This window comes from Urocitellus parryii, chromosome 2, assembly GCF_045843805.1.
Source record: "Urocitellus parryii isolate mUroPar1 chromosome 2, mUroPar1.hap1, whole genome shotgun sequence".
Taxonomy (NCBI): Eukaryota; Metazoa; Chordata; class Mammalia; order Rodentia; family Sciuridae; genus Urocitellus; species Urocitellus parryii.
In genome coordinates this window covers 18,309,554-18,322,128 of record NC_135532.1, presented here as the reverse complement: position 1 = coordinate 18,322,128, position 12,575 = coordinate 18,309,554, and the positions used below count along the sequence as shown (strand labels likewise).

Sequence of the window (12,575 nt, the reverse complement as noted above, 5' to 3'; positions counted from 1 at the left end):
TAGTATTTTGTATTATGCCCTGGTCCATTTCATGAAATTTTAATACAAATTCCTATGAATAGAGAACACAATTTATAGAGAAATGTTTCATTTTAGTTTCAATAGATGTTTCTTATGTCCTGTATTCTCTGATTCTCTTCAAACATTCCCTTTTTTCCTCAGACGACGGTTTCCCTTTGCTTTTATTTATTTGATTCTTCACACCAGTCGTGGCTGGTCTGATGGCTCTCCAGCCGCGGGACCCGGGTTGACAGCGTCTGAGTCGGTGCTGAGAGGCGCCGCGCGCCGGGGGCGGGGCCTGAACGCGGGGCGGGGCGGGGCGGGGGCGGGGCTTCCCCGTGGAGCGCGGCGCGCGGGCACATCCCAGGTTAGCTGCTGTGAGCCGAGCCCGCGGCGGCTGCGGCGGTGGCAGTGATCAGAGCCGGATGCTCGCCGGCTCTCCGCGGCTGACTCCAACGCTTCTCTTCGTCTGCGCCACATCGACTCGCCTGGGCTGGGGAGGGACACCTGGCAGTGATCAGCCTGAAAACTAGTGGCACAGCCTCGGGACTGAAGAGAAAGCTGAGTCCCTCAGGTGAAGCCAGTGTCGGAGCGCAGTCCCTCAGCGCCCGACTTCTGATCGCACCCCCGAAAACCTCCACTGCCCGTCTTCAAGCGCCGGCCGCGCAGGGCGCGTGGGGAGAGTGGGGTTCACTGCGTGGGAAGGGGGGGCCGGACACCGATGATGGACGCACAGACCTGGCGCGTGGGCTTTCGTTGTCTCCTTCTTTTGGCGTTCGTGGGGTCTACCCGAAGCGAGGGTGGCCAGACGTGTGAAGAAGTTCGGAAACTTTTCCAGTGGCGGTTTGTGGGCGCTGTCAAGGGGTGGCCGGATTCGCCGCGGGCAGGTAAGGAGCCGCTAGCCGGCGCCGGGCACTGCACTTGGGCGCGGTGCGGTCCTCTGAGCGCTCGCCCTGCGGTACGCGGGGCTCTCGGAGGTGGAACTTCGCGGGAAGATGACCTTTGGGCCCCTCCAGCCGCGCAAGGTGAATCCCGTGGCGGCTCCTGGGGATGCGCCTGGGGAACGTCCGGAGCGCAGCGCGGCTCCGGGCTTTCCCTAACGCGCCCGAGGCTATTCCGAGCTCGGGCGTTCGCTGCCCGCCCGGGCTTCCCTAGTCTCGGATGATGTGTTGGAAGGAGCTAGGAAAGCAGAGAGGTGTGGGGGACAGCGCGGCCTGACCGTGTTTCTGTTGGGGGGCAGAATGTCACCGGGGTGTCCTGGGTTTGCCATTTTCTCACAAACTGAAGGAATTGGGTTAGTCGTCCCAACTTGGATACTAAAAGCACAGACCTTCATTATGCGCCTTTGTTGGAGTATGGCGAGTGGGCCACTAACAAGGGCAGCCCATCTGATCTCATCTGTAATTAGGATCCTGACCCCGTACACCTGGCTTTTTCCGTGCACCAACCCTTCCTTTCAGGAGCGCAAATTGCACAGTGTCTTCCGGAACCCCGAGGTAGTTTCAAGCCTGATAGATGTTAAGGCAACAGGCGGATCAAACTCAACCTATTGGGGAGCCACTTAGCATGGATAAGATAACAGAGATCCAAAGGGAAAGAATACAGTTAGTGTGGCCAGTGTAGAATATGCTTCCTGCAAGCGCCCTTTGCCTGATTTTTTATCACCTCTTCCCAGTCCTCATCACGCAAATTTTTGTCCCCTGGGGGCAGATCCAGTGCTCCTTCTATCCCGAAGAATAGGTCTCAGTTGTCAACGCAATAGCAGGTGTCTGGAACTAACTCAGATCTTACTGGAACAATGCACCTCTTCAGCTGTGATTATGAAGCCAACACATAGGGCTGAATGCTGTGAGGTTGTTGGTTGAACAAAGAAGTTGTGGAGAATTCTTGTCTGAAATCCGTTTTCAGCCTGAGTCTCCAAGGTGAGGAGACTTGCACTCAGCACTACCCAGCAGTGAGGTCTTCCCTGGACTGTTTTTCTGGCCATGCACTCCATTCTTGTCAAACCACAGGAAATCTGTTTGTTTGGGAACATTGAATCCCTGTGTGTGTGTGTGTGTGTGTGTGTGTGTGTGTGTGTGTGTGTATTTGGGATTGAATGCAGGGGCCCTCTACCAATGAGCCACATCTCTGGCACTTATCATTATCTATTTTGAGGCAGGGTCTGACTAAATTGTAGAGCCTGGCCTCAAACTTAGAATCCTCTTGCCTCAGCCTCCTCAGTAGCTGGGATTACAGGCGCGTGCGACACCCTCAATGCACATGGCTACAAGAACATTTTAAAACACATTAATATTTATTTGAATGCCTATTCAGTACTACCAGATGATATTCTCAGTTTAGGATAATTCTCTCCTCATACAAAATACCTACTTATGAATATGTATTTTCTTATTTCAGTGTATTCTTTTCATTAAGAAATAAATCTCACTTAGCTGCTGATAAAACTAAAATTGTGTGTGTGTTGGGGGTGGGGTGGGGGGTGAACTGTGAAAGCCTCAATTGAGTTATTAGACTTTGCCTCCTCAACACCATAGGTTAGGTTGATACTTCAAGTGAATGTTGACATCTCCCCAATAAGGCCTTGACTTCAGTCCCTTCTCATATCTCAATATATCTGGTACCTGCTGAATACAACACATAGACTAGAAGGTACTGCATTTCTGAAAGCTTGTATGCCTCATCTCTGTTGAAGAGGAAGTTCTCAACACATTATGAGGTGGCATTTTAGCAGGATAAAAGGGAAAACCAAAGCTCTGCTCTACCTTAAAGGATTCGGGGGCCATAGTTTACAGTTGATACACAGAATACAAATAAGTGCCAGGGTGGCAATGATCTTCTAAGTCATTTTGGATTGTTTCCCTGTCTTTATGTGTGGCTTACGGGGATGGAGAACTCACAGCAGCACCCACTAATGGGGCTGGTTTAAGTTATAGTCTTAAACCCTAGTGGTGCTAGTGAAAAGATATGCTAAATTCCTTTAATATTTTCATTAAGAAAAAGTCATGTGAATGTATTATTCTGATTTAGGCTCACCCAATAGAAGACATTCATATTTGGATTTTATATAATTCTGCATTTTTCTTGTTTCTGTATTATTGGTGATTTTTTATTTGAATAATTCAAGAAAATATTAAACACTTTTCACATTGGTTTCTTTCTTCTTCCCACTTAAAAAATCTCAAGTAAATCACATATAACATGTTTCATAATTTTTTTATATCTGTATCTATATGTAATCTGTAATGTTTACCATGATTGAATTTAGTAATTGGATATCTTATTTTCTAAAATTATCCTCAATCTCAAGAGAGAATGCAGTTAATATATAAGTACTCATTTCCACATGAGGATACAAATGTTAATATTCTTTTTAATAAAATATGTTTGTTTAGCACTCAGCCATTCATTGACTAACATGAATACAATTAATTTGATATTTGTTTTTCTTGAAGGTATATTTCTTAGTGCTTTTTATTTCATTTAGTTTTTCCTCAGTGGTTGATTCCTGAAATGCCTAGTCAAAATGCTGTTTTTATAATACAAGCAGGTAGAATAACTTCTTACAGTTTCTTATATTTGTGACTTTTATATCTTCTTAAAAATATTTTCTAATTTGAAATTATTAAAATTGTAAGAACAGCCATTCTAGCTGTTTCTCAGATTTCCCTTACCTTTGTTCCTTATGCTGCTCCAGTTCTTTAAGCCTATTGAGCTCCTAAGAATGTTTGGATGAGAAATGTAAAAAAAGAAAGAAGGTGTAAATGTGATTAGAATTACAGATTTCCTTGTGTTCTGATTTTATTTCCTAAGTAGTAGTCAAGGTGCCCTTTGCTCTTATTTATTTTATTCAGGAAAGAACTGTTAGTGTATTTTAAAAGTTCTTTTATTTTTAATTTATTTATTGGGGAGAGGAGATAATGCTTTCCCATTGAAATTCTCTTCACACATGCATTGTTCACTCATGTATTATAGTCTCTTTGAGAGGATAATTCAGAGATTTGTACATCGAAGACTACATTCAGATAATTTATTTGCCAATTTTTAAAAACCAAGCATTCTTTGGTAGAGAACTCTATGTTGAATACTCTCTCCATGTCAAGTAGTTTGTCAAGGGTAACTGTCAACTTCCACTAATATGACAGAATACCTGAGGCAATTAACTTGTAAAGATAAAAGATTTATTTTGGCTTATGGTTTTGGAGGCTGTAGTTCAAGATCCAGTGGCTCATTGATTTGGGCTGCTGGCAAGGTAGCACGTCATGGCAGGAATGCCTGGCAGAGGAGCAAACTACTTACTTCATGAGCCAGGAAGCATAGAGAAGAAGAGGCCAGAGACCCACAATTCCCTTTGAGGATATGCCTCCAGTTGACCTAAAGACTATCCCACAACGCCCTACCTCCAAAATGTTCCAGTGTACCTCCCAGTAGTGCCACCTTGGGGACATTTAATGTCTGGGGGACGTTTAGCATTCCAAACTATATAGTTAAAAGTCCTATACAATTTTCCTTGTTAGATATTGTCTATGAATAGAATAGTAACAAATTTGATGCGGCAAAATGAAATTCTAATATTATTAGACTCTTTTAAGTAGTACTCTATAGCTTTTTTTGTTTGTTTGTTTTAAACTGCCTCCGTTAAAATCAGATCTTATAATCACTCCAAGGACAGTTCATTTCATTCTCACATCCAAGGAAAACAATTTACCTGGTAACCTTGAAGTTTGGAATTGTAGACATCTGAGTTTTAGTCTCAAACTCGGTTCTTCCTTTTGTAGTTCTGTTAATCAGTTATCTTTGAGCCTCTTTTTCATCATCTATAAAATGGAAATATTCTAAGAGGTGGTTGCATAGATGAAATGAAATAATGTATGTAACATGACACAAATCCAGGCACATAAGTGTTTAAATATATTCTTGTCATAATTCTTTATCTCATGTCTTGATTTTAACTTTACTTGATTTTTAAGGATGAATTTTTTAGTTTTTAACTCAAAATTTATATTCCTGTGTATCAAATATGTATTTTATAATCATTTGTTTTTTCAGTTAAAAATGATCATTTCTAAAATTGGGAATATTTCTGTCCAAAATGGTCTTTATTAGGTTATTGTCATTTTTTTGTTATTGTTAACAAATAAAACTAAGAAAGAAACAGGGTGGAACCACTGCTAGCCACTACCTCCACTTGCCACCACCACTATTCTGTCTGTATGCAGTGACAAAATAGTATATAAGGTGCAATTACTCATAATTAGCTGGCTAGTGGCTAGCGGCACTTATTGACAGCAGTCTCAAACTGGGCTTCTCAAATGGGGGCCTATGCCTGTAATCCCAGCTACTTGGAGGATTATGGCAAATAAGGGTTGGGGATGTAGCTCAGCAATAGAGTGCTCCTGGGTTCAGTCCCCAATTATGTTTCTCATGAACTAACCCCTTTTTTTCCTATTTGAACTTTGTCATCATGGTGATCAAATTTCCAAAGCTCAAATTGAGACCTGTGGTCTGACATAGGGGTGTATTATTTATGTGAGGTTTGCCCTGTGTTGGAGCCCACCATGCAAGAACTGTTGGAAACAAGACTGTGGTCAAACAAATGAAGTTCCCTTTACTTGCTGCAACAATGAAGATTGCGCACTACAGGAGCCATAGGTGTTTTGGTAATAAACAGTTGGGAAGGCTTTGTATAGGATTTGTCCTGTGCTGGATGATATTAAGCAGGTTTAATGAAGTGGGGCAATTCAGGAATTGGCTATCTTGGTAACTTTTATCTAGGTATTAGGAAGATTAAGGTGGGCATAGTTGTCATTAATGAAAGAGGCAATGGTAACCAGAGTTGGTCAAAGAGGAAACTGTTCAATAATTTTATGTTTATCGCTTCTCGGCCTTTTGGCTAAGATCAAGTGTAATAATTTTATGTTTGCAGAGTATCTTTGTCCATGTATGCTTGCATCACAGTCTCAAAAGGTGTTATCTCATTGTTGTCTTCTATACATGATTTATAAATGAATGGTCTTTTGGCATAACTGTCAGTTTGTTAAAATGAAGCCAAGGGAGATTTCAAACATATGCCTTGTTGAAATAGATTTTTATGATTGTGGTACTTGGTCTACTCAAGTAATGATAGAATTTGATTTTAATAGAAAATAGCCATTTTTTATATCTATCTTTTTTCATAGAAGTCTGACCTTCCCCTAGAAGAGTCCAAATATCCTCAATTATACTTTTTATCTGTAATAAATTTTAGATTTTACTAATTATGCTGCTGAAATCATCCTAATATGAGTATTTATTTTTCTGTGAATTAAAAAAATATAAAGCTTCTTATTAGCTGTATTAGGTCTGCATATGGCTACCTTGTAAATTGAATGTATAATGTGCTTTTATAGAAATAAAATGAGATCTTGTATTTTTATGGTTTATAAAATACTACACATTCTATTGAAATCTTAAAATACTGAAATAAAGTGAAATAATTTTAATATTCAAGTAACCACAGAACTACTTGTGTTTTCTTTTCAGCACCTGCATCAAACCTCTGCTAAACGTATATCATTTTGAAAGAACATAGAATCTTTTTGTCTTTCTTTGTAATATGTTTTTTCCAACTATGAATATGTTATAGTTGGTAATAGTATCAGTATCAGTATAGTTGGTATAGTATCAGTAATTTCCATGCCTTTAAACATTTATCTAAGCATATTTTTGGTGGCTGTATGGTACTCTAGTGAATCACCATAATATAGGTTAAATTCTCCCTTGTTATAAATGTAGGTTTCTAGTATTCATTACCCTAAAGTCATGTGGCTTAGGACAGAAAAGGCAAACATCTCTTAAACTCTTACTTCATCATAGCTTCACATATGATCTGCATTCATTCTACACTAGAGATTTTAGCCTCCACACTATTGTGGAGATGGATTGTCCTTCATTATGAGGGCCTATTCTAAACATCCCATAATATACAAAATAGGCCCTCATAATGAAGAACTATCCACTCACTAGATCCTGTTAGCAATACCACCAGCTCTCAAGTTAACTTATTATAACCCATAATGTCTCCAGACATTGCCAATAGTCTTGTGGAAGGAAAAATCATCTTGGTTGAGAACAACTTGCAAGAATTTGTACAAACTGTTGACCCTTCAACCCCCCTCCCTTCCACAGACACACTCACACACTCTCTCACACACATACAGAGATTGTACAGCTGTATTATTTACATGTTTCAATTTTCAGTTTAAATGTCAGCTATTCAGAGAGAACTTTCTTAAGGGTCACTAAACTAGATTACAGCAGTTATTGTGGAGTTGCTTTTGTCTCCCATGTGGCACTTATTATGATGCTGCATTTATTTCTTTTAACTCTAGATCTTTCACCATATCTACTAAGGCCAGTTACATGGATGTGTGCTCAGCTTGTGCAGTCCCATAGGATTCCACATTCAGAAAGACCCCATGGTTGGTTTAGTGTTCTTTTGTAACCATATTGAAATTTGAACAAAAGTCCCTATATTTTATATTTTGCACTGGGCCCTGCAAACGATGTAGTTGGTTGTAATGTGTACCTTTTTTCACTGTAGACTCTTTGGTGTCTAGAGCACAGCTTGGCTCAGACTAAGAGTTGAAATATTTATTAATTTAGTAAAACTGCCAAGAGCATCTTGGTACATCTTTTGAATCTCTCTGATTCTTAGGTTAACCTCTAGCAGTAAGCCTTTGAGATTCAGCAACTAGTACACAGGGAAAATTTTTAATGTTTTATGGTATTAAATAAATGGGTTAAATAAAGGGTTTCCATTCTTTTTATTCTTCACAGTGGGCTGTGACCAAAGCCTAAAGCCCCCTAGGGCCTAACTTTAAATTTTCACATCCAATTGCTTTAAACATAGCTGAACTAAATGTATTTTTAGCCATTTAGAGCCTGCCTACTTTGCATAGCCCATAAAACTGCACCCAGCATTTGCAAACGGTAGATAAAACAACCCCTGGGGCTATGAAAGACCCCAAGCCTTGGCTGTCTCTCTTAGCTCTCAGGGACCCAGAGACTTCATGTCTTGCTGTTGAGGAATATCATCTAGATATGTGAGTCCCCTCCAATTCTCTGTTCCCTTGAGCATTTTCTTGGGCTCTTCCTCTTCTGCAATGGCCCTGAAACACTATCCTTAGAAGGTCTCATGTTATGAGGGACTTCCAAATCTCATTGTTTACCACTTCCACCTTGTGATCTTGTCTTTTTCTTGACCACCCTAAATCTTGAAACTCACAGCATATGGGCCAATGCTTAGTCATTTCTAATATAAAGCAGACTCAAAGCAGACCATAGGCTACCTGAGCTCAAGCTCTGTAATTGGTTTCTCTTTTTATTTTGTTATTAGGCCAACATTAATCAAGGCATTTTTAATGTGTAGAATTAGTTTTATATTTATAGTTACCTAATAGTTCATTTATTGTGCTTAGTTATAATTTTTGGTTGATGTTAATATAATGAAAAATATAGTAGACAAAATATATTAAAATATAATCTGAGTGTGTCTGAGTGTGATTGTGTTGCTCAGTAAATTGTTTTCATAGTTATTTTTCCTTTGTTATTTTTTTCTTAGGTAACTTTGTCACAAATTCTACAAAGTGACCCAACCCTTTTAAATTTAAATATAAAGGAATTTTTATCTATACTATCTAATATTTTGAATGGAATAAATAAATTACCAGACAAATACATGGAAGAATGTTTCTCAAATGTCCTGGAAGGAAAGAAAGGGAAATTATTTAACATTTAAAGGATTCATTTGCACAGCTTATTTGTCATCATGTAGCCAGTGTGATGGATCTACCTCAGCATTTTATTGACCTGTTGTTGAGAGGCTTGAGAAAAATAAAGGTGACTAAATACTATTTGCATTTGGGTCTGAATTAGGTGGTCTATGTTTAGTTTGGATGTTATTTCTTGCAAAATTAGATTTTTCACAATGAAATTAATAGCAGAGAACTAGAAAATGATTCAGTTTCTCTATATTCCACCTTTGTTAATTCTGTGCTGGAGGAGAAAGACTTATTTATTGTTGATCTGTGGAATTGTTTCCAAGCTGAGAAGATCATTCTTAAAAGATACTGACTTGAAGTTTAGACTTAAAGTAGACCAAGTGGTGGTTATAGCCTTTCCGTCCTTTACATTTAAGAAAATAATTGCTATTAATTCACAAAATATATATTATCAAACTATATTCACCATGCTAGACAACAAATCTCTTTGATTTATTCGAACTGTATTTATTTTCATTGACCAATAACTTTTGCAAAGTAGTACATTCCTTCAAATGATGGCTGGTAGCCACCATTCTGCTCTCTACTTGTATGAGATTCTTTTTGGATTCCATATGAGTGAGACCATGCAGCAATTGTCTTTTTGTACCTCGCATGTTACACTTAACATAATATCTTCTGGGTTCATCCATGTTGTTGTAAATAACAGTATTGTCTTCTTTTTAAGGTGGAACAGTATTCCACTGTGTATTGGTTGATGGATACTCTGGTATGTCTAGTCTTTAAGACTTCTTTTCATTCATATATATATATATATATATTTTTTTTCCTGCATGAAGTGTGATTCATTATTTGTTTAGGATATCTTATAAGAAATGTGAAGTAATCTTACCTAAATAGAAGAATTACTTAATTCAGTGCTAATAAAACACACACATTTTGATAGTATTCAATTATATATGCTTCAAATACAGTCATATTTATTTTTTACACATAATATAAAATGTATCCTCTTAATAATTTTTAACTGTACTGTTCTATGATATATATTAAGTAATTCATATTGTTGGGTGACCATCACCGCTATCCCTAGCACTCTTTTGCACCTTGCAAAATAAGAAATATTATTTGGCTGGATGATTGAATATCTTTTCCCTTCCTCTATATTCATGCATGTTTACCCTATTCCCTCACCCCTTTTTATTCTTGGTACCAGGGTCACTTAACTACTGAGCCACATCCCCAGCCCCTTTTTATATTTTATTAGAAACAGGATCTCACTGAGTTGCTTAGGGTCTCACTAAGTTTCTGAGGCTGAGTTTGAACTCACAATCCTCTTGCCTCAGCCTCCTGAGTTTCTGGGATTACAGGTGTGTGCCACAATGCCTGGCTTCCTTTTTTTTTTAAAAAAAAAATACTACTAAAAGCTGTATTTTGTTATATTTTTCTTCTTTCCACATTTTAGTGGGTACATTATAGTTGTATATAATGATAGGATTTGTTGTTGCACATTCATACATGCATACAATATAACAGTATAATTTGGCCAATATAACTCTCCAGCACTCCTCCTCTTTCTTCCCTGCCTCCCATGCCCTGGTCCCTTTCCTCTACTTCTCTTCCTTTGATTTTCATGAGATTTCCAATCCCCCCTTCTACCTTTCTTTTCCTTTTTCCTCTCTAGCTTTCGCATATAAGAGAAAACATAGAACCTTGACCTTTTGAGTTTGACGTTTTATTTAACATAATGGTTTCAAGTTTCATCCATTTTCCTGCAGGTGACATGATTACAGTTTTCTTTCTTTTTTATTGTTGGTAGTTCAAAACATTACACAGTTCTTAATACATCATATTTCACAGTTTTCTTTAATGCTGAATAAAACTCCATTGTTTATATATACCACGTTTTTTTCTCTATTCTTCCATTGATAGACACTTAAACTTGTTCCTTAATTTGGTTATTGTTAATTGTGTTGCTATAAACATGGGTATGTGTGTGTCACTGTAGTATGATAACTTTAATTTTTTAGGATAAATAGTGAGGAGTAGGATGGCTGGGTCATATGGTGATTTTATTCCTAGTATTTTGAGGATCCTTCATAAGGATTTCCATATTGGTCATAACTAATTTACAATCCCACCAACAGTGTAAAAGTGTTCCCTTTTCTCTACATCTTCTCCATTTTTATTGTATCCTTGATGGCTTCCATTTCATTCTAACTGGTGTGAAATAAAATTGTGTAGTTTTGATTTGCATTTCTCTAATTGTTGCTATATTGAACATTTTTTTATGTATTAGATGACCATTTGGATTTCTTCTTTGTGAAGTGTTTAATTTACTTGCTCATTTGTTAATTGGGCTCTTTTTTGGTGTTTAGTTTTTTGAGTTCTTTATATATTCTAAATATTAATCCTTAATATAGTCATATTTAAGAGCTATTAAACATTTCTCATTTTGTTAAAATTTTTTTTACGCATATTAGGATATTGAGATTGAGTTATTTTTTCTCTCCCTCTATATTGTGATGACCAAATCTATTTTAGTTTTCTTAATTCTATAGAGGCAATATAATTCTATTCACAAGAAATAATTAAATAATCTTTGCAGCTGTCCTTTTGATCTTCTGCTTTACTGTCTTACAGTTTGGAAAAAAGATACAATCTGAGAAGAGTGTTGAATGAAAAGTGTACAGATGTGCCTGTATTGATCAAATGAAATGAATGAGAAAAAATTACTTTTGAATGTCCTTATTCATTATATCTATATTCTCTAAGTGGAAGACTGTCAATATTAAATTACCTGTTCAGATTTATTTGCTTTCTGAATAACTCTTATTCAGTAAGGTAATACCAAGTTGCATTTGGTTCATTTTCTTTTGATCATTGAGATGTCTGTGTTTAATGAGCTGAAACTGAAGTAGGTCAATAAAATGAAGAGATTAACAGTCCATCCTCACCAGGCTTGGAACACATTTTACTCTGGGTAAAATAAACAGTCATTTTTTAAAAAAAAACGTTTTTGATCTACTTAAAAGGTAAAGGAAATAGGAATAACATAGCAAAACTTAAAAAGCTGAGAAGCCAATGAGTTCTTTAGTGTACCTTTTGTCATGTGAAATTATGTGGGTCTGTGATTTGTACAGTTAAGAACTTTAGTTGTCAAAAGCAAAACTAAATTTTACATTTTCATTTAAAAAAATTTTTTTAGTTGTAAATGGACCTTTATTTTTATATTTATATGTGTTGCTGAGAATTGAACCTAGGGCCTCGCACATGCTAGGCAAGCGCTCTATCACTGGGCCACAACCCCAGCCCATACATTTTCATTTTATAAGTAAAGGTGCATCAAAGAGCTTCAGATTATTAAATATTTAAAATTCATTTATCTTTGGAAGCATCCTACATTTTTAGTAAGGAAAAATAGTTTGAAAAAGCACTGAAAACGGGCTGGGGTTGTGGCTTAGTGGTAGAGCGCTTGCCTAGCATTGTGAGGCCCTGGGTTCAATCCTCAGCACCATATAAAGATAAACAAAGAATTGTGTGTATCTGCCACAGTCCGGCTGCAGCAAAATAACCTTGGGGGGGGGTGGTGACGAGCAACTTGTGTAGATTGATACAGCAGGAGTGGGAGCCGTTTATTGTAGGACAGGAGGGGTATATATACATTCCACACAGCTTATCTTAATTAACATAAACTAGATACAGCAGTCAACCAATAAGAAATCTCCACACTTAATGGCTCCATGGCATTACTTCATAAACCACTCCCCCCTGGCAAAATGCCAGGCCCCATCCTGACTTGTTTATAAACTC

General features: G+C 37.8%; 1 protein-coding gene and 1 pseudogene across 1 annotated transcript in view; both read left to right on the top strand.

Moving 5' to 3' along the window:
• The first annotated feature begins 724 nt into the window (after window positions 1–724).
• The window catches only part of Gpc5 (glypican 5), a 719,011-nt gene continuing 707,160 nt past the window's right edge, over window positions 725–12,575 (top strand). The window contains exon 1 of the mRNA XM_077795349.1: window positions 725–887. Within this exon, the coding sequence (XP_077651475.1) occupies window positions 725–887 (163 nt within the window). The remainder of the gene's footprint in view (window positions 888–12,575) is intronic.
• LOC113190971 (U2 spliceosomal RNA) lies at window positions 5,874–6,004 on the top strand (annotated as a pseudogene).